The 22,844-nt window shown below is 48.2% G+C and overlaps 1 protein-coding gene across 12 annotated transcripts in view; it reads right to left on the reverse strand.

Annotated features, from left to right (window-relative positions):
- ABCC1 (ATP binding cassette subfamily C member 1 (ABCC1 blood group)) overlaps positions 1-14,333 on the reverse strand; it is a 191,044-nt gene extending 176,711 nt beyond the window's left edge. For 5 of the 12 annotated variants that reach the window (XR_010117194.1, XM_063623723.1, XM_063623720.1 and 2 more), the window contains exon 1: positions 14,132-14,333. Coding sequence is in view for 11 of the 12 variants with exons in the window: in XM_063623723.1 (XP_063479793.1) it covers positions 14,132-14,179 (48 nt within the window). In the remaining variant the exon portion in view is untranslated. The remainder of the gene's footprint in view (positions 1-14,131) is intronic. The other 7 variants (XM_063623722.1, XM_063623719.1, XM_063623716.1 and 4 more) reach the window with 2 other exon arrangements.
- Between the last annotated feature and the right edge of the window lie 8,511 nt (positions 14,334-22,844).

Here is a 22,844-nt window from a genome sequence, read left to right on the forward strand (position 1 = left end):
AGAGGGTGCAAGTCCCAAGCCTTGGCAGCTTCCATGTGGTATTGAGCCTGTGGGTGCACAGAAGTAAAGAATTGAGGTTTGGAAACCTCCACCTAGATTTCAGAGGAGGTATGCAAATGCCTGGATGTCCGGCCAGAAGTTTGCTGCAGGGGTGGAGCCTTTATGGAGAACCTCTACTAATGCATTAAGAAGGGAAATATGGGGTCGGAGCCCCCACACAGAGTCCCCACTGGGGTACTGCCTAATGGAGCTATGAGAAGAGGGCCACCATCCAGAATCCAGAATGGCAGATCCTCCTGCAGCCACACCATGTGCCTGGAAAAGATGCAGACACTCAACGCCAACCTGTGAAAGCAGCCAGGAGTGGGGATATACCCTGCAAAGCCACAGGGGCAGAGCTGCCCAAGGCCGTGGAAGCCCACCTCTTGCATCAGTGTGACCTGGATGTGAGACATGGAGTCAAAGGAAATAATTATGGAACTTGAAAGTTTTATGACTGGCTTATTGGATTTCAGACTTGCATGGGGCCTGCAGCCCCTTTGTTTTGGCCAATTTCTCCCATTTCAAACGGGTGTATTTACCCAATGCCTGTACCCCCACTGTATCCAGGAAGTAACTAACTTCTTTTGATTTTACAGGCTCGTAGGTAAAAGAGACTAGATCTTGTCTCAGATGAGATTTTGGACACAGACTTTTGAGTTAATGCTAAAATGAGTTAAGACTTTGGGGAACTGTTGGGAAGGCATAATTGTGTTTTGAAATATGAGAAAGATGAGATTTGGGAGGGGCCAGGGGCAGAATGATATGGTAGGGCTCTGTGTCCCCGCACAAATCTCATCTTGAATTGTAATCTTAATTGTAATCCCCACGTGTTGGGGGAGGAACCTCATGGGAGGTGATAAGATCATGGGAACCGTTCCCCCATGCTGTTCTCCTGATAGTGAGTCCTCAGAAGATCTGATGGTTTTATACGGGCATTTCTCCTCTTTACTCTGCACTTCTGTCTCCTGCCACCATGTGAGGGAGGACATGTTTGCTTTCCTTTCCACCATCATTGTAAGTTTCCTGAGGCCTCCCCAGCCATGCAGAACTGTGAGTCAATTAAATCTCTTTCCTTTATAAAATACCCAGTCTCTGGTATTTTTTCATAGCAGCATGAACAAACTAATACCAGTACCATGTTCAGGCTTTTTTTAAATATCTTTGTACTGTTTGTTCTGTCATATGGAACACATGTCACTTGTGATCAGAAAACTCTGCAACTAAATTAGTTTAGGTGTAAAAATCAGAGTGACATTAGCTTGGTGAGATTATCAGTAATGTTTTTACACATTGTTAAACTGTTGATTTAAAAGCAATTTTTAAAATAAGTCCAAAAATGTTTACAATTTAAACACATCTTTTAAAAAACTGAACAAAACCAAAGCACACTTCTGCTTTGATCTCCTGACCTCTGGAATGTAAGGTTTAACTTAACTGGGCAAAGCCCTCTCACACACAGCCAAGCAACATGGGCCTGGTCACTTCCCAGCTTGCTCAATTTTTCTGATATGGCAGGAAAACAACAGGTGCTTAATAAGTACTGGTGGGCCCATTAGTGGGAGTATAAACTGCTGCAGTAACCTGACAATTAACTACCAAATTTCAAAATGCACATACTCTCAACCTAGCAATTTCCTGTGGGAAAATTTATTCTGCTGAATCATTTACATATATTTGCATACATGTGCCTTCAATGCAGCACTGCTTATCACAGCAAGAAACCAAGAACTGGGAATGACCTTGATAGCCACCAAGAGGGGACTGGGTGAATACATGGCTCAGTCATTTAACAGGCAAAGGGGTGGCTTGTTAAAAAAAAAAAAAAAAAAAGTTGATTGGATTGGCTTTTACTTTCAATTTGCATGGGCTTAAAATGGTAAGAAAATCAACACTGGTTAAGTGAAGAGAACAAGAGACAAAACAGTATTTAAAATACCCAACTAGGGAGGGAAAAAATGAATATGTAAACACATACACGCAAAGGAACACACTCTTGCATATACATTTGCATATACTTGAAACTTTTCTCGAAAAACACCCAAGAAACTATCATCAACGAAACCATCATCAACAACGGCTACTTCTGGGAACAAAGGGCAGGGTGGGAACATACTAAAACTTTTCCTTTTCCTTTTATATTCTTCTAGAATATTCACCTTAAAGTATTAGCATCATCAACAAAGTTGCAGTACAAGATCTTCCTCCTGCAATCAGCCAGATCAATTCAACAACATCTTGTTTTAAAAGAAGAGTTTTCTAGCAACCTATAGAAAGTCCTCTTAACCACAGGAAAAAAGTACCTCATCATCTTACTAACAAGCCTTTGGCGGAGAATCAAAGGCAACTGGGGAGTGGGGAAACCCAAGTTGGTCTTGATCGCAAACATTTCAGTTAAGGTTCTGAGAAAGAGAAGAGACTCATGAAACAACATAAACTGAATTTTTAAGTCCTGAGATTCAGCAGGGCATAGTGCCTCATGCCTGTAATCCCAGCACTTGGAAGGGCCAAGGTGGGTGGATTGTTTGAGCCCAGGAGTTCGAGACCAGCCTGAGCAGCACAGCAAGACCCCATCTATTAAAAAACAAACAAAAACCCTGAGATTCATTCAAACAAACAGATCAGAAGGTTCTTGCTTCTGCCAGGGACAATGCGTTGCTCTACTTCCTTGCTGAGCTGGTAAGTGCCTCCCCCAGCTCGTAAGTGCCTTCCCTGGAAATTCCAGGACCACAAGCCATTGTGTTAGTGCTTTATGCATTTTGCCAAATGCTCCAGGCGAGATTTTTATGAGATGGGCTCTGCAGTTCCTTTGAGTTAAACTCCTCAATACTTTAACCACACCATGATCCTCCTCAAGGTCTATGCACATTCTCTTCCTACTCTGGGACTCCCTTCCCCCACATCCTTGCATGACCAGCTTTGCCACTGAGCTCTGGGGTCAAACCTCACCGCCTCCGAAAGGCCTTCTGTGGACATCCCTCTGTAGTACTTTGCACCTCACCCAGTTCTTCCCGGTTCAAGTCTTTGCAGCACTTCCCAGCATCTGAAATCATTTCCATCACCCTCAGTGTAAACCCCATGAGAACGTGGGCCTGGTCTGTCCTGTTCACTGTTGTATCCTCAGTGTCTAGAGCAGCAGCAGCACATAGTAGCTGCCCAATTAATGATTGAATAAATGAATGAATGAAAACTAGTGTGGGAAGAACAATACAATGAACCCAGGGGTATCAAAGACCACACAAGGCTGGGCGTGGTGGCTCACACCTGTAATCCCAGCACTCAGGGAGGCCGCTTGAGCTCAGGAGTTCAAGACCAAACTGGGCAACACAGTGAAACTCCATCTCTACAAAAAAAATACAAAAATTAGCCGGGTGTGCTGGTGCATGCCTGTAGTCCCAGCTACTTGGGGGGGTGAGTTGGGAGAGTCACTTGGCCTGGGAGGTCGAGACTGCAGTGCAGTGGTGCAATCAGCTAGGGCAACAGAACAAGACCCCATCCACCAATCAATCAATCAAATACTGCACAAATTTCTCGTACTGGGAAGACTTAGGCATCATACATATTCTCCAAGCAAGTATTACCCAGGAGGCCAGTAAAAGGTAGACTGAGGTTCCTCAGAGAATAAACTCACAGAGAGGAAGATAAAAGCTCCATAAAAATCTCAATTACTACTTGAGGGTTACAGGATGCTAGCCTAGATCCTCCCTCCCTAAAACGAGATTTCTCAGAGAGAAAACTCACAGAGTAAGAGAAAACCTCCATAAAAATCTCAATTCCTACCTGAGGGTTACAGGATGCTAGCCTAGGGCCACCCTCCCTGGTCATTAACACCCACTTTCCAGAACCTGGCAACCTCCCCAGGAGATGAATCCCACAGTTAAACCAAGGGGACACTTAAGTGGAATCTCAACTTTGTAATCGTCCACTTCTCCTGGGGCACTTTAAAATGAAGGAGTAGAGCTTCAAAGCTGATCTCTCGAGAAAGCCATTTTCGGCTGGGCATGGTGGCTCACGCCTGTAATCCCAGTACTTTGGGAGGCCGAGGCGGGAGCATCGCTTGAGCCCAGAAGTTTGAGACAAGCCTGGGCAACATGGCGAGACCCTGACTCTACAAAAAACACAAAAATTAGCCGGGTATGGTGGTGTGCACCTCTGGTCCCAGCTACCTGGGAGGCTAAGGTGGGAAGATCGCTTCAGCCTGGGAGGTGGAGGCTGCAGTGAGCTATGGTTATGCCACCGCACTCCAGCCTGGGTGACAGAGGGAGACTCTGTCTCAAAAGGAAAAAGAAAGCCATTTTCGTTTTCCCAGGGGAGAATGAACTGTGTCACAACTCCAACTGGGAAAATGGAAAAAGGTAAAAAGACACAGCCCTCAGTAAAAAAAAAAAAAAAAAATGCCGCAACTCTAGCTAATTGGAGTTTAACCTCCTTAACGTCTCATTAAGCTTCTCCAAGGCAACCCCAGTAAGCCAATTACACTAGAATTTCAACAGCCCACAACCTCTTAGGGAAATGCAGGATGAGGAGGAAGGTCTTGCTCCACGTTTCTCCCCCATATTCCTCCACACCAGTGGCTTTGTGAGTTCACACCCCAGGGGACATATGGAAACATCTAGACATTTTCGGTTGTCACAACAAGGTGAGGTGCTACCAGCATCTACTAGGGGGTAGAGGCCAGGTTTGGGGCTAAGACTACACTGCACAGAACCGCAACCAGGCCACAAAGAATGATGTGGCCTACATGTCAACGGGGCCCACACTGAGCAACTGTGCTCCATGTCCCCACCCCCAAAATACAGCTTCCTCAAAGGCCCCGTTCAACCATTCAGCCTCTAAGAGGTAAGGGCAGGTCCACAGCACCACTCTACCCGCAGGGATGCTACCCTATCCCAGTTTTCTCGCTAAGCTGAGGGAAGCTTGCCTCAGGATGTCTGGCCATTAATTAATTTTGGCAAAATGTTTGGGCAAGTTTTCACGAGCTGGAGTTGTACTGACCACACTAAGATCTGATCATCAAAGCTAGGCCTTACTTTGCTGTGAAAATCTGAAGCCAACATACCAATTAGATGCTTACTTCAAGGTTGGCCTGCAAAGCATGAGATGCCAACTCAGATACCAACAGGTGCCAAGCGGGTTCCACCCATGAGAGAAGCAGACCAGGTGTGAGGAAGCACAATTTTAAAAAGGCAACAGGCCAGGAACAGTGGCTCATGCTTGTAATCCCAGCACTTTGGAAGGCTGAGGCGGGTGGATCACTTGAGGTCAGGAATTCCAGACCAGCCTGGCCAATATGGTGAAACCCCATCTCTACTAAAAATACAAAAATAAGCCGAGTGTGGTGGTGCGGGCCTGTAATCCCAGCTACTCGGGAAGCTGAGGCAGGAGAATCACTGGAACCTGGGAGGCAGAAGTTGCAGTGAGCCGAGATTCCACTACTGCACTCCAGCCTGGGTGACAGAGCGAGACTTCGTCTCAAAAAAAATAAAATAAAGGCAACAAACATTTGGCCTTAAAGCAACAACAGGGAGGGGTGGGGACTGCGGCAAACTGGAGCAACTCAGAAGCGGACAGCCTCAGCAGACTACTACCATGTATAAATGTGGGCCTGGGGCTAGCAGAACTTCTGATTTTTCAAGGGAAGCCAGAAATCCAGATGTTTCTGTGAAATCTGCCAATCAATAAATATTGGAGGGTGGGCCACAGTGGCTCATGCCTGTAATCCCAGCACTTTGGGAGGCTGAGGCGGGCAGATCACAAGGTCAAGAGATCGAGGCCATGCTGGCCAACATGGTGGAAACCCCGTTTCTACCAAAAACACAAATATTAGCTGGGTGTGGTGGCGTGCCCCTGTAGTCCCAGCTACTAGGGAGGCTGAGGCAGGAGAATCGCTTGAACCCAGGAGGCAGAAGTTGCAGTGAGCCAAGGTCGTGCCACTGCACTCCAGCCTGGCAACAGAGCAAGACTCCGTCTCAAATAAATAAATAAATAAACAAACAAATAAAATTGGAAATCACGGTCATTCCTATAATTAAAATCAAGCCAAACCAGCACAGTGGTGAGCAATATCTAACCCCTAGCTTGGAACTCATACCTCAAACACTCAAATTCTAATGTTGATTGAGCCCCCACTGTGTGTGAGACACTGAGTCCTGGGAAAAGAGGGGTGGACAAAACCCTGTTCTGACTTTTCCAAGATGAAATAGAAGCTGTTTTGCCAGGCACGGTGGCTCACACCTATAATCCCAGCACTTTGGGAGGCCAAGGCAGGCGGATCACCTGAGTTCAGGAGTTCACAACCAACCTGGGCAACATGGCGAAACCCTATCTCTACAAAAAACACAAAAATTAGCTGGGTGTGGTGGTGTGTGCCTGTAGTCCCAGCTACCTGGGGAGCTGAAGTGGGAGAATTGCTTGAGCCCAGGAGGTTGAGGCTGCAGTGAGCTGAGATCGCGCCACTGCACTCCAGCTTGGGTGACAGAGCAAGACCCTGTCTCAAAAAAAAAAAATTAAAATTAAAAAATAAGCCATCTGATGAGAAAGCTGGAGGTCTCAGTTTATCTGAGTATCCATTCCAGACAGTTAAGTGATTATTTCATCCTTAAAATCCTTACGAAGAAGTTTCGACAACGTCCAAAAGCCACTGTAATGCTTCATGTTATTCATTGATTCAACAAACAGCTGACCCTTGAACAAGACACATTTAAACTGCACGGTTCCACTTATACTCAGATTTTGCTTCTGCCTCTGCCATCCCTGAGACAGCAAGACCAACCCCTCCCCTTCCTCCTCCTCCTTAGCCTCCTCAACGTGAAGACAATGAAGATGAAGACCTTTATGATGATCCACTTCCACTTAATAAATAGTAAAAAATCTCTCTTACGAATTAATCTTAACATTTTCTTTTCTCCATCTTGCTTCACTGTAAGAATGCAGTATATAATATATACACAAGATATGAGTTAGGCCAAGTGCAGTGGCTCACACCTATAATCCCAGCACTTTAGGAGGCTGAGGCAGGTGAATAGCTTGAGGCCAGGAGTTTGAGACCAACCTGGGCAACACAGCAAGATCCCCATTTCTATCAAAAAAACAACAACAACAGAATTAGTGTTATCACCTGCTTATGTTCTTGGTAAGGCTTCCAGTCAATAGTAAGCTGATAGTAGTTAAATTTTTAAGGAGTTGAAAGTTAGACCTGAATTTTCTTTCCTTTTTTTTGAGTCTTGCTCTGTCACCCAAGCTGGAGTGCAATGGTGCGATCTCGGCTCACTGCAGTGTCTGCCTACCAGGTTCAAGCAATTCTCATGCCTCAGCTTCTCAAGTAGCTGGGATTACAGGCACCTGCCACTACACCCAGCTAATTTCTGTAGAGACAGGATTTTACCATGTTGGCCAGGCTGGTCTCAAACTCCTGACCTCAAGTGATCTGCCTGCCTTGGCCTCCCAAAGTGCTGAGATTACAGGCATGAGCCACCACACCTGGCTAATTTTTGTAGAGACGGGCTTTCACCATGTTGGCCAGGCTAGTCTCCAACTCCTGACCTCAGGTGATCCATCTGCCTCGGCCTCCCAAAGTGCTGAGATTACAGGTGTAAGCCACTGCGCTGCATCCTCAATTTTCAACTACATGGGGCATCAGCACTCCTAACTCCTGAATTGTTCCAAGGTGAACTGTTATTTACTAAGCCCCAGGCACAGTTCTAGGTGCTGGGATTACAGCCATAAACAGAGGCCAAAATCCCTGCCCCTGTGGAGCTGATCTTTTGGTGAGAGTTTACAGAGTAGGCACAATACTTAAGCAAAATATTACATGTACTAGAAAGCAGTAAGTGCTACTGGGGGTGTAGATGGGGGACAGAGATTTGCTAGTGGAGGGAAAGAACAGGATGCCTGAGGTGACACCTGAACAAAGTTTGAAGGTGAGGGACACAGCAGGTAGGAGAACCAGCAAGTGCAAAGGCCCTGAGGCAGAGGCAGGCCTGGCCACAAGTGTGGCTGGAGGAGAGTGAGACAGAAAGCAGCCAGAGAACAGGTCAAGGAGGCCAAGGGGACAGATGCTGCCCAGCCTTCAAGGCCACTGTAAGCCCTTTGGCTTGTACCCTCAAGGACATGGGGAACTACTGCAGGGTTTTAGTAGAAGAGGGACAGCTGGGCTAAGACTAGACTGTAGGGGTCAAGGGCAGAGTAGGCACAGCAGCGAAGAGGTGACTGTTTTTTTGTTTTTTGAGACAGAGTCTCACTGTCACCCAGGCTGGAGCGCGGTGGCGAACTCTCGGCTCACTGCAATCTCCAACCCCACTGGACTCAAGCGATTCTCCAGCCGCAGCCTCCCAAGTAGCTGGAATTACAGGCGCCCACCACCAGGCTCGGCTAATTTTTGTATTTTTAGTTGAGACAGGTCTTCGCCATTTTGCCCAGACTGGTCTCAAACTCCTGGCCTCAAATGATCCGTCTGCCTTGGCCTCCCAAAGTGCCAGGATTACAGTCATGAGCCACAGCGCCTAGACTGAGGTGACTGTTCAAATCCAGAAATTGGCCAACGATGACTCGAGCCAGAGTGGAAGTCGGGGAAGCCATGAGAAGCAGGTCATGTGAGGCAACGGGCAACACGATTTGCTGACAGATGTGATAGGAATGGGAGAAGAAAACGAGAAGTCAAAGCTGGAGACTGAGATGGGAAGAGGAAGCTCACATTCTTTAGGAACATGGTCAGTGGGAGACACCCACATAGAGAGATCAGTTCCTAAAGTTGTGTCCACAAACAGAAAAGGTTTTCCCCCCCACCGCCCCATCTACCACCAGGTCCCAAAGGTGAGGCACCCCCTCCAGGCTATCACAAACAGAACTTGTCCTCAAAGAAAGAGAGCACAACGCTTCAGGAGACTTGGCCAAAGGGACCAGCTGCAGCTGCCTTCTGCAAGGCCCCTGGCGGCTTCAGTGGCTCCATTTGGCCAAGGAACCCTGAATCCGCTCCTGATTGGCCTGAATCACGAACCCATTTGGACCAGGAACCCTGAGTCCACTCCTGCCCAGGCCTCTCCCAGGTCACCCTCATCTCCTCCCAAAGCCATTCACCTTGCTGCCTTGCACCCTGTCATGTCACCATCCCGGACCTCAGAGTCCACATCCATGAGATAGGGTGGGTGGAAGGGATGGCCCCCCATGATCTGACATCCCTTTCCACTCTAACACTCCATAAGGAAGGGAGAGAGGAAGGGTGTGGAAGGAGGGGCAGCCAAAAAGGGGGAAAACAGGCTGAGCACGGTGGCTCACGCCTGTAATCCCAACGCTTTGGGAGGCTGAGGCAGGTTGACCACTTGAGGTCAGGAGTTCAAGACCAGCCTGGCCAACATGAGGAAACCCCGTCTCTACTAAAAATACAAAAATTAGCCAGGCGTGGTGGTGGGCACCTGTAATCCCAGCTACTCAGGAGCCTGAGGCAAGGGAATCACGTGAACGCCAGGCAGAGGTTGTAGTGAAGCGAGATCACACCACTGCACCCTAGCCTGGGCAACACAGCAAGACACCAGACACCATCTCAAAATAAAAAAAAAAAAGGGTGGGGAGGGGAAAACAGAGGAAGTAGGAGAAGGCTAAGGGATGGATTTGAAAACCAAAGCCACACTTGGAGGAGGGGAAAAAATTGGCTCTTTGTAGACTGGTTGAGCCAAGGGGAAGAATTAAACCAGGGATCAGACTGACTCCAAGGCCCAGACCTAGCCCCGAGAGGAATTTCTAATAGCTTCTAAGATATTCTTCCTTGGCGGCTAAGTCAGATATTCAGGGGGTTACTGAGTTGGTGGATGCCACAGAGCATCTCAGAGGTGCACATCAACCCTGGGACCAGCTCACTCCATCGACGGTGACACATACCTGCAGCTTCCTTCTGGTCTTCTCCAGTGGCAGTTGGTGCAACAGCAAAAATTAACTGGGGAATTCCAGGTGGTAACAACCGCTGATCTTTACTGAGCGCTGTGCCAACCAGCAACATTTTAAGTCCTTGCTAAGGATTCACTCACTTATTCCTCAAGTCACCACTATTCACTAGGTACTGTGTTATCCCACATAGGGAAACTGAGGCACAGAGAGATGTAACCTGCCTCTGCCTCAGCAGCAGAGGCGAATTTGCTCTGAGCCACCACACTATACTGCTTAATACCAAGTTGTTTTCTCTGCTTTTCCATAATTTCCAATTTTTCTACACAGGGCCTGAAACACAATTTTTTTTCTTTTGAGACAGTCTCTCTGTCGCCCAGGTTGGAGTGCAGTGGTGCGATCTCAGCTCACTGCAATCTCTTCCCAGGTTCAAGCAATTCTCCTGCCTCAGCCTCCCAAGTAGCTGGAATTATAGGCGTAAATCACTAGGCCCAACTAATTTTTGTATTTTTAGTAGAGATGGGGTTTCACCATGTTGGTCAGGCTGGTCTCCAACCCCTGACCTCAGGTGATCTGCCTGCCTTGGCCTCCCAAAGTGCTGGGATTACAGGCATGAGCTGCTACACCTGGCCCTCTTTTTTTTTTAGTTTTTGAGACAGGGTGTCTCAGTCTGTGGCCCAGACCAGAGTGCAGTGACCGTGATCTCAGCTCATTTGCAACCTCCACCCCTACAGACTTCAAGTGATTCTCGCGCCTCAGCCTCCCTAGTAGCTGGGACCACAGGTGCCGCACCACCATGCCTGGTTTTTTGTTTGTTTTTTTTTTTTGGTATTATTAGTAGAGACGGGGCCAATCCATGTTGCCCAGGCTGGTCTCGAACTCCTGACCTCAAGCGATCCGCCTGCCTCAGCCTCCCAAAGTGCTGGGATTACAGGCGTGAGCCACTGCACCCGGCCTGTTTTTTTTGTTTTTTTTTTTTTAAATGAACTCAAAAAGGCCCAGGCCCATTTTTCCAACCATCATTCCAACATCAACCACAAAGCGGCACCTCCTACCAGGCCCACCCCCATCTCCAGAGACCCGCCCCCATGAGAAAAGAAAGCCAAGGGCTGCTGTGCCCTGTCCTCAGGCCCTATTTTCCATTTTGATAGCAAAGTTCTCCTTTTCTCTTCACAGAGCATCTGTCTGAGTAAAGGTCAACAGAACCCTTATCATGGGCCATTTTCACCTTCTGGGTTTCCTGGACGTTTCCTGTGGCTCAGAGGCAGACAGTGGCCCAGGAACAAAGCTCTGACAGGGTCACGCGAGGCCCACTACCCTTGACTTCTAAGCACATGACCTTGGTCACAACAGGAGCCAGGCACCAGTGCCTCACTGCCTTTCCACAGCCCAATCCCATCCCCACCAGCTGAAGAAAAGGGGAATCCAAAGGAAGAACAAGGAGCTTGAAACACACAACTTCATCTTTGGAAAAAATAATATTTAATACTAACCATTGTTTATCTCCGTGCAGGGCACAAGCTGAGCCATTACAAGATTAACTCATTGACTCTTCACAACAACCCAAGAAGGCTGCCACATTTTTGGCTCCTGTCCCATTTTATAGATGAGGAAAGTGAGGCACAGAGAGAAAGTGGCTTACTCAAGGTCACACAGTTATCTGACTGCCTGGGAGGCCAGTCGCTCCTGGCCTTGAACACACTACCTTGAAAAACACGGCCGGGCGCGGTGGCTCACGCTTGTAATCCCAGCACTTTGGGAGGCCGAGGCAGGCGGATCACGAGGTCAGGAGATCGAGACGATGGTGAAACCCCGTCTCTACTAAAAATACAAAAAAAATTAGCCGGGCGTGGTGGCGGGCGCCTGTAGTCCCAGCTACTCGGAGAGGCTGAGGCAGGAGAATGGGGTGAATCCGGGAGGCGGAGCTTGCAGTGAGCCGAGATCACGCCACTGCACTCCAGCCTGGGCGACAGAGGGAGACTCCGTCTCAAAAAAAAAAAAAAAAAAGAAAAACACAAAAACAGCCGGGCACAGTGACTCATGCCTGTAATCTCAACACTTTTGGAGGCCGAGGCAGGAGGATCCCTTGAGCCCAGGAGTATGAGACCAGCCTGGGCAATATAGTGCGACCGTGTCTCTACAAAAAATACAAAAATTAGCTGGGCGTGGTGGCACACGCCTACAGTCCCAGGTACTTGGGAGGCTGAGTTAGGAGTATCACTCGAGCCGGGGAGGCAGAGATTGCAGTAAGCTCAGATCACTCCACTGCACTCCAGCCTGGGTGACAGAGCGAGACTCTGACTCGAAAAAGAAAAAAAAATAAGAAAGAAAAACGCAACAACTACCTACTTTCTAGCTTTCAGTTAATTATATTTCAATTTTCCCACTCAGGCCCCAGTTGCCTCCTCTCAAATTCTGGTTCCAGGGCACTTCCAGCAAGTCTTGGAATCCAGACAGCAGGAAATATGCAAGGTCAAACACGGGGATGGGGTACCTACCAGAGGCAGAGATCAGCTACAATTACCGCCAAGCAAAACCCAACCACCTGGCAATTTCTGTGGCAGAAAGTCCTTAACGAAGGAAAAAACAAAAATAAAAAAACAAAATAAAAATTAAAAAAAAAAATTACAACTGGACTTCGTGAATGAGTTTAAGATAAACAAAGTGCACCCCAAACATACTCATTAGCCATCAATTACCAGTTACCATCAATAAAATACGTCCTGATACAAAACCTCATGGATGTGCACCCTGTTTTGCCCCCTCCTCAACTCAGGAGAAGAAAATAAACAAGAGAATATTCTAGAATTCACAGCAACACGAACCCAGATCACCACGTAAATCTTTGCAAAAAATAATCTTGCTGTTACTACACCTGGTACCAAGAGATCCACAGGTTTTCCTGTCTCTGCTAAAGAAAGTCCATCTGCAAAGAGGCTCCAATCACTCCCAGACCCTCAAGGCAAAGTCCGTGTTCTATTTCCACCCCTGGGGTCGCTCTCCAACCCCACTGGCTTAAAATGGGAGACCTATCAAAGTGTGGTAGGTTATTAAACACAATGATAACCTACTAAAAAAACAAACAAACAAAACCAAACCCTCCAATGGGGCCCTGGAAGATGACTTTTCAACACTCCAAACGCAGCCCTCAAGGAAAGGCCCGCAAAACAGGACAAGAAAGTATTTTTGGATGCTAATCACCAGCTCCTAAGAACAAAGGCTGTTTCTCCTGATTCCTAAACAAAATAGGAGAAAAACGGTCGTGTCCAGATTTGCCTACTGCGTTCACCAATAATTAAGACAGCACGACACAAAAGTGCCTTCCTGGAACAAAAAGGCAAATCGCATTACGGAGAAGCTGAAGCCCAAAAGACTGGGGTTTAAACCACAGAAAGTGGACTCCGGACATCCAGTCAGGCTCCGCAGGCCCCGTTACAGAAGAAAACTTGCCGGGGTTAAATCTAAGGGGCATCCCCGGAGAGGAGCTCCACGTGTTTCAGGGAAGGGAGGGCAGGACCACAGCTACCAGGGTCCTGGGCGTCCTCAGCTGCACCCCAAGTCTGCCCCGAGCCGAGGGTCAGGTAGGGCACGTCAAGGGTGAAAACCCCCCTTCTTGCCTGCTTCCCCCAAACTTCCCCCGCAGTATTTAAGCAGAAAGAACAAAAAAGACAAAGCTAGGTAACCACAGAAGACTAATGTGGCTTGTACGACAACTTTGGGGAGACAACGAAAGTCCCTTTCTACAATCTAAGCCCCTCCCCAGCTCACCCCATTGGTCATGGAGTATTTTTCGTGAAAGGAGGTGACCCTAACCACAAAAAAGATAGGAAAACAAGCAGAGATACACCCCTCTTCCCGCCCCCATCTCTAACGTCCCCTTCCCTTAAAGGTTGTTTTTAATTACAGACGGGAACCCCAAAACAGGAAGGCCTCCTCACGGAGGCTCTGACCCGACCCTCCCCTCCAAAACCCCAGGGCTGGGCACGCGGCCCCCCACGCTCTGCTCCGCAGGAACTGAGTCACCCAAGTTTTCCCCCATGCCTTGAACCCCCGAAAGGGGCTGGGCCGCGGACGACGTGGGGGTCCCGGCCCCCCAGGCCGGCAGCACAGCGAGGAGCGGGGTGCCCCGGGCGGCTGCGGGCCCGGTGCTTTCCCTCCCCGCCGGCCTCCCTCCTTCCCTCCGTCCCGCCGGCCTCACGCGGCCCTCCGCACGTACCCAGAGCGGGTCGGAGCCATCCGCACTGCAGAAGCCCCGGAGCGCCATGCGGGCGGCGGCGGGCACCGGGCGGCGGGTGATCGGGCCGGCTACTGGCGCTGGCGGCGGCTGCGGCGGCGGCGGCGCAGGGAGCCGGGGCTGGGGCCGCAACGCCGCCTGGTTGGCCCGCGCGTCACGGGGATGCGGCGGCCCCGCCCCACCCCGCCCCGCCCCGCCTCGCCTCCGCGCCCGCTCACCTCGCGCCTCTCGGCGTGGGCTGCCGGACCCGCCACCTCTCGGCGCCCCCGGCCTGGACCCTGCACCACCCCCACCCCAGATCCTCCAAGGCCTAGGCCCACCCGCTCGCGGACAGGCCTGGGGAGCGTTGACTCGCCTTCCGGAAGCGCCTGGGATCTTTGGGGCCACACACCCTGCGACCACTTTTCAAATCCTGTTTAACGACAGTATCCGTCACCAGGGGAAAATAACGTGAACGGAGCCCCCTACCTGCCTGGAGTGTGCCGGGCGCATTAACTGCGCCCTTATTTCATCCTGTAAAGTCTCCACTTTCATGAAAGAAGAAACCCAGGTGCAGAGAGGTTGAGTGATTCCCTCTGCCCAGGGTCACCTGGCTAGTCACTTGCAGGGCTGGGATTTGAACCCGGTCCGCTGACTCCAAAGCTGACCCACACAGAAGGAGGTGGATACTGTTGTTCACCTACCTTTTACAGTTGGGGAAACTGAGGTTCAGAGAGGCGAAGTGACTTGCCCGAGGTCACACAGTTAGCAAGGAGTGAAAGTGGAAGTGAGATTCAAACCCATGAGCAGCCAGATTCCAGAGCACTGATGACCCAGAGGGCGCCAGTCTCCATCACTAACAGCTGTTGACCTCACCTGTGTGCAGAGCGCCTTTGCTTCTTCTCAACCTCTTTAAGCATCACTTAGAAATAACCAGGTTATTGATCCTCACCTCAGAGGTAAGGAAACTGAAGCCTGGAGGCATGATAATCATAGGCCAGGCATGGTGGCTCATGCTTGTAATCCCAGCACTTTGGGAAGCCGAGGCGGGCCGATCACATGAGGTCAGGAGTTCAAGACCAGGCTAGCCAACATAGCAAAACCCTGTCTCTACTAAAAACACAAAAATTAGCCGGGCGTGGTGGCGGGCACCTGTAGTCCCAGCTACTTGAGAAGCTGAAACAGGAGAATCACTTGAACCTGGGAGGCAGAGGTTGAAATGAGCTTAGATCATACCACTGCACTCTAGTCTGAGCAACAGAGCAAGACTGTGTCTCAATAATAATAATAATAAATTAATTTGCATTCACAGTGACAAGGCTTCCTAAGGCTGTGTTCTTAGCAATTTACACAAATTAACTTGTGCAATCTTCACAACCCCATGAGGTAAGAAGTAGTATTATCCCCATTTTGCAGATAAGGAGACTAAGGCCTAGAAAGACAGAGTAAATTGTCAGGGATTATTTAGATGGTAAGTGATTAAGCCAAACTTTGAACCTAACAAGTCTGGCCAGGGAGGTGGGAAGTCTATACTACCATCCATTTTGCCATATTGCTTTTGAACTGTTTCATAGACAGACAGGCACAGACAGAGGAGCTAGGGTGAGGCCGCAGAGTGTAAATTTCACTGTGATACCAGCAATGCCTTTCTTTTCTCCTCTCCTCCTCAATCTCCTGCCTGATGTGGGTTTCCATAACACATGCACACAACAGCTGCACCAAATAAAACAGAAACAGTGTGTCCATTTGAGACCCCCCCCCCCTCAAAGGACCTAGGGAGGGAAAGAAGAAGGAGGAAGGTAGATAGGATTGTTTTCTGTGATTTTTTTATTAGCCCAGGTCCCCCAAGGGTGAATGAGTTTCTAAGGGATAATTACTTTCATGTAATAATGCCAGTTATGCTGTTGCTTGACCTTTATACTGTCAACAAAGATTTATTGAGCATTTACTATATGCCAGATGTCTTGTTAGGAACAAGATAAAATGGCTACTGTTACACAGCTTGAAAGATTGGGATTTTTTTGGATTGGGGTTTTTTTTAAGTGTTTCTTATAGTAAGATGGCAGATGTTAATCGAATATTATATTTTTGAAAGGGTATTTACAGGCCAGGAGCAGTGACTCACGCATGTAATCTCAGTGCTTTGGGAGGCCAAGGTGGGAGGTTCATTTGGCCCAGGAGTTCAAGGCTGCAGTGAGCTATGATCCCACCACTGCATTGCAGCCTGGGTAACACAGCGAGATCCTGTCTCAGAAAAAAAAAAAAAAAAAAAAGAAAAGCCAGGGAAGGGGAGATATGTACAACTATGGTCACAGCTAGAAAGAAAAAGTGGTGGCCGGGCATGGTGGTTCACGCCTGTAATCCCAGCAGTTTGGGAGTCCAAGGCAGGTAGATCACTTAAGGTCAGGAGTTCGAGACCAGTCTAACCAATATAGTAAAACCCCCATCTCTACTAAAAATACAAAAATTAGCTGGGTGTGGCGGCGGGCACCTGCAAGCTCAGCTACTCGGGAGACTGAGGCAGGAGAATCACTTGAACCTGGGAGGCGGAGGTTGCAGTAAGCCAAGATCATGCCACTGCACTCCAGCCTGGGCAACAAAGCAAGACTCTATCTCAAATAAATAAATAAATAAATAAATAAATAAATAAATAAATAATAAAAATACAAATAAAAAAATTAGCTGGACACGGTGGTGGGTGCCTGTAATCCCAGCTATTCAGGAAGCTGAGGCAGGAGAATCACTTGAACCCAGAGATGGAGGTTGCAGTGAGCTGAGATGGCCCCACTGCACTCCAGCCTGGACGACAAAGTGTGACTCCATCTCAAAAACAAAAACAAAATGTGGGCAAAAGTGGGCCTAAGTTAGAAACTTATACCACCCCTGCTGGGGGTGGAAGTCAGAGAAGGCTTCCTGGAGGAAGAGGCTTTCAAACTGAGATACATGGAACGCATCTGGGTTCCTTGGGTCTGGGTTGTGTTCTGGGCAGAGGAAAACAGTTTATAGCAAAGTTATGAAGCAGGGAGGATCGTTGGAGGAAACTGAAGACAGCCTGGGTGGCAGGAACCCAGAGAAGGAAGCAAAAGAAATCCATCTGGAGCAGGAGGGGTCAGAAGGAGCCAGGGCAGGCAGGTACCCGTCGGCCAAGGGAGGGGCAGTGGGAACCACTGGTGGGTTTTAGGCAGGACACAAGACAGAGTTGGATTTCTTTCCATGTTTTATTCATTCACTCTTTATTCATCCTTTCAACAAATATTTATTGAGCAAGCACATGAAAACGTGCTCAACATCATTAGTCATCAGGGAAATGCAAATAAAACCCCAGTGAAATACCATCATACACCCACCAGAGTGACTGGAAACAAAGACTGAAAATTCCAAGTGCGAAGACGTGGATTAACTGGAAAAGGCACGCTCTGTTGAGAGGTGTATAAAGTGGCTTAACTGCTTTGCAAAACTCACAATTTGACCGGGTGCAGTGGCTCATGCCTGTAATCCCAGCACTTTCGGTGGCCGAGGCAACTGGAACTCTTGAGCTCAGGCGATTGAGACCAGCCTGAGCAACATGGTGAAACCCCATCTCTACAAAAAATACAAAAAGGTGGGCACCAAGGTGGGCGGATTGCCTGAGCTCAGGTGTTCAAGACCAGCCTGGCTGACATGAGGAAACCCCCATCTCTATTAAAAATACAAAAAATTAGCCAGGCATGGTGGCACATGCCCGTAATCCGAGCTACTCGGGAGGCTAAGGCAGGAGAATTGCTTGAACCCCGCAGGCGGAGGTTGCAGTGAGCTGAGATCGCACTACTGTGCTCCAGCCTGGGCAACAGAGTGAGACTCTGTCCCAAAAATAAAATAAAATAAAATTAGCTGGGCATTGTGGCACATGCCTGTAGTCCCAGCTACTTGGGGAGCTGAGGCACAGGAGTCACTTGAACCCAGGAGGCACAGGTTGCTCTGAGCCAAGATTGCACCACTTCACTCTGGCCTGGGTGACAGAGCGAGACTCTATCTCCAAAAAAAAAGAAAACTAACAATTTGTGCCAAAGTGAAACATACAATTACATAGTGACACAGAAATTCCACTCTCCTCCAAAAGAAAGGTGAGCTTACATCCACCAAAACACATCTACAAAAAATGTTCATAATAGCAACAATATGTACGAATCCCACAAAACATAACAAGGGGCAAAACAAGCCAGACACAAAAGAGCATATTTGCCATGATCCCATTTACACAATGTTCAACAATAGGCAAAACTAATATACATTATTCAAGAGCCAGGCACTGTGGCTCATGTCTATAATACCAGCAATCTGGGAGGCCCAGGCAGGAGGATTGCTTCAGGCCAGAAGTTTGAGACCAGCCTGAGCAACATAGTGAGACCTCATTTCTACGAAACAAATTTTGTCTTTTTTTTTTATTTTTTGAGACAGACTCTCACCCTTTTGCCCAGGTTGGAGTGCGGTGGCATGATCTCGGCTCACTGCAACCTCTGCCTTCCAGGTTCAAGTGATTCTCCTGCCCCAGTTTCCCGAGTAGCTGGGATTACAGGTGCGTGCCACCACGCCTGGCTAATTTTTTGTAACTTTAGTAGAGATGGGGTTTCACCATGTTGGCCGGGCTGGTCTCAAACTCCTGACCTTGTGATCCGCCTGCCTCGGCCTCCCAAAGTGCTGGGATTACAGGTGTGAACCACCGTGCCTGCCTCAACAAAATAATTTTAAAGATTAGCTGGGCGTGTTGGCACACACCTATGGTCCTAGCTACTCAGGAAACTGAGATAGGAGAACTGCTTGAGCCCCGGAATTCCAGACTGCAGTGAATTGTGTACGATCGCAACACTGCACTCCAGCCTGGGCAACAGAGGTAGACCCTGTCTCTGAATAATAATAATAATAACATATGTTGATCAAAGTCAAAATAGGAAGAAATGTCCTAAGGAGATGGAAATGTTCTATAACTTGATTTGGTGGTAGTTATGTGATTTTAAAGGTTTTAAATATACATACATACACACACACACATATATATATATACACACACACACACACACACACACACATTTATATTTTAAAATTCATTGAGCTTGGCTGGGTGCAGTGGCTCATGCCTGTAATTCCACCCGTCACTTTGGGAAGCCAAGGTGGGTGGATCACTTGAGGTCAGGAGTTCAAGACCAGCCTGGCCAACATGATGAAACCGCATCTCCACTAAAAATACATAAATTAGTTGGGTGTCCTGGTGCACACCTGTAATGCCAGCTACTCTGGAGGCTGCAGCAGGAGAATCACTTGAACCCAGGAGGCAGAGGTTGCAGTGAGCCAAGATCGAGCCACTGAACTCCAGCCTGGGCAACAGAGCCAGACTCCGTCTCAAAAAAAAAAAAAAAAAAAAAAAAATCATCAAAAGGACATTTAAAGCTGCTGTACTTTGCTCTATGAAAGTTAAACTCAATTAAAAAAATTTTTTTGAGCTATGATCTTGCTCTTGCTCTGTTGCTCAGGCTAGAGAGCAGTATGCTCACTGCAGCCTCAAACTCTTGGACTCAAGCAATCCTCCTGCCTCAGCCTCCCAAGTAGCTGTAACTATGGGACACACCACCACGCCTGGCTAATATTTTTTGTAATATTTTTGTAAAAAGGGATCTCACTACGTTACCCGAGTTGGTCTCGAACTCCTGGCCTCAGGCGACCCTCCTGCCTTAGCCTCCCAAAGCACTGGGATTACAGGCATGAGCCACTGTGCGCAGCCTCAATTAAAAATTGTAAAATAGAAAATAAATAAATGTGAGCCGGGCACGGTGGCTCACGCCTGTAATCCCAACACTTTGGGAGGCCGAATTGGGTGGATCACCTGAGGTCAGGAGTTCAAGACCAGCCTGACCAATATGGTGAAACACCATCTCTACTAAAAATACAAAAATTAGCCAGGCATGGTGGCGCATGCCTGTAATCCCAGCTACTCAGGAGGTGGAGGCAGGAGAATCACTTGAACCCAGGAGGCGGAGGTTGCGGTGAGCCAAGATGGCGACACTGCACTCCAGTCTGAGAGACAGTGAGACTCCATCAAGAAAGGAAAGAAAGAAAAGAAAAGAAAGAGCAAGAGTGAGAGAGAAGGACAGAGAGAGAGAAAGAAAGAAGGGAGAGAGGGAGGGAGGGAAGGAGGGAAAGAAAAAGAAAGAAAGAAAAGCAAGAAAGAAATTTATTGCGAGTCTCCTGTGTGCCGGATACTGTATTAAGTGCTGTAGACACAGGAGTGACCAAAACAAAAAAGGAAGTAATTATAGACCAAACAAATTAGTCTACCATTTTCCAAAAGCGGAAACTGGGTTTAGAGGGACGAAGTAATTTGTTCCAGATCCAGCAGCTGGGATGTGGCAGAGATAAGGCTCAGCTCTGTTCCTAACCACCAAGCCTCTCTGTGCAACTCTTTCAGCCGCAGGCTCAAACCACCCCCTTTGCCTTCTTTCTAAGCCCCTTCCTTCCCATTAGGGGCTGTCACAATGTAACAAACCCTTAGACCAGGAGACTCTGGGCCCTGCATCAAACCCACTCAACTGGCAGCAAAGTGATTCATGATTAAAATGCAAGATTTGGATTTTGGATTTCAAGCATCACTAAACTGGTAGGTGGCATAGAGAATGCCAGAGTTCCTCTTTTTATTTCCTGTAATCACAGCACTCTGTTCTTGTTCATTTATTTAGGAGTACTTTTCACTATTTGTAATCATTCGTTTATTTCTTTGCTCCATATGGCCTCCCCAGCCAGACTGGGAGCATTTTTATTATTATTATTATTTTTTAAGACAGAGTCTTGCTCTGTCGCCCAGGCTGGAGTGCAGTGGCAGGATCCTGGCTCATTGCAACCTCCGTCTCCCAGGTTCAAGCGATTCTCCTGCCTCAGCCTCTTAAATAGCTGGGACTACAGGCGCACACCACCATGCCCAGCTAATTTTTGTATTTTTAGCAGAGACGGGGTTTCACCATGTTGGCCAGGCTGGTCTGGAACTCCTGACCTCAAGTGATCTGCCCTCCTTGGCCTCCCAAAGTGCTAGGATTACAGGCGTGAGTGCCCGTCCCAGACTGGGACCTTGAAGCTGCTGCTACCTCTGACCTGAACTTCTGTACCTACCTCCTCCTTGGTTTCCCCACTTCCTTTCTTTCCCCACTACAATCAGAACCCCTCACAGCAGCCCCAGGGGACCTAGTAAAGCACCCTGCATGCAGCCTCCCATGGCCTCCCTTTGTCCTTGGTATAAAATCCTGCTGGAAAAAAATACAACAATTCTACTTCTAGGTATATAACTAAAATAAGTGAGGTCTGGTGCGGTGGCTTACGTCTGTAATCCCAGCACTTTGGGAGGCCGAAGCAGGTGGATTACCTGAAGTCACGAGTTCCAGACCAGTCTGACCAACAAGGAGAAACCCTGTCTCTACTAAAAATATAAAATTAGCCAGGCACAGTGGCGCATGCCTGTAATCCCAGCTACTCAGGAGGCTGAGGCAGGAGAATCGCTTGAACCCAGGAGGCAGAGGGTGTGGTGAGCCAAGATTGCACCATTGCACTCCAGCCTGGGCATCAAGAGTGAAACTCCGTCTCAAAAAAAAAAAAAAAAAAAAGGAATGAAGGCAGAGGTTTGAACAGGTATTTGTACACCCATGTTCACAGCAGCATTATTCACAGCAGCCAAAAAGCGGAAACAGGCCAGGCATAGTGCTTCCTCCCACCTTAGCTTCCCGAGCAGCTGGGATTACAGGTTGGCACCACCACGCCCAGCTAATTTTTGTATTCTTAGTAGAGATAGGGTTTTGCCATGTTGGCAGGCTGGTCTTGAACTCCTGGCCTCAGGTGATCCACCCACCTCGGCCCCCCAAAGTGCTGGGATTACAGGTGTGAGCCACCATGCCCGGCCACTTCTTCTTTTCTTACCATTTAATTACCCTAAGTTATATACAAGTCATATACTAGATGTATTTATGGTGTCTTGTAAGTATGCAAATCTTTTTCCCACTAGAATTTCAGCTCCACGATGGAGGGATTTAGCTATGTTTTGCTCACTTATGTACTCAGAACACTCAGACCAGGGGTCAGCAAAGTTTTTCTGTAAAGAGTGAGATTGTAAATTTTTTAGGCTTTGCAGGCCCTGCAGTCTCTGCCACCATTTCTCACATCTATCACGGGAGTGCAAAGGCAGCCATAACAAATACATAAATGAGGCTGAGCGTGATGGCTCACACATATAATCCCAGCGCTTTGAGAGGCCAAGGTGGGAGGATTGCTTGAGCCCAGGAGTTCGAGACCAGCCTGGCCACCAGGGACTAACCTTTAGTGAGAAAAAGTTAGGTTTATTCACTTATTAAAAACAAGGAAAGGCTGGATGGTGGCTCACGCCTATAATCCCAGCACTTTGGGAGACCGAGGCTGGGGGATCACTTGAAGCTAGGAGTTCAAGACCAGCCGGGGCAACATGGCAAAACCCCATCTCTACAAACAATATAAAAATTAGCCAAGTGTGGTGGTACATGCCTGTGTTCCCAGCTACTCGGGAGGCTGAGTTGGGAGGACTGCTTGAGCCCAGGAGGTAGAGGTTCTACTGACCTGTGATTGCACCACTGCACTGCAGCCCGGGCAACAGAGTGAGACCCTGTCTCAAAAAAAAAAAAAAAAAAAAAAAAAGGAGAGAGAGGGACACCAGAGCAACTGAGCAACTATG

The sequence above is a fragment of the Symphalangus syndactylus genome, chromosome 18, assembly GCF_028878055.3.
Source record: "Symphalangus syndactylus isolate Jambi chromosome 18, NHGRI_mSymSyn1-v2.1_pri, whole genome shotgun sequence".
Lineage (NCBI taxonomy): Eukaryota > Metazoa > Chordata > Mammalia > Primates > Hylobatidae > Symphalangus > Symphalangus syndactylus.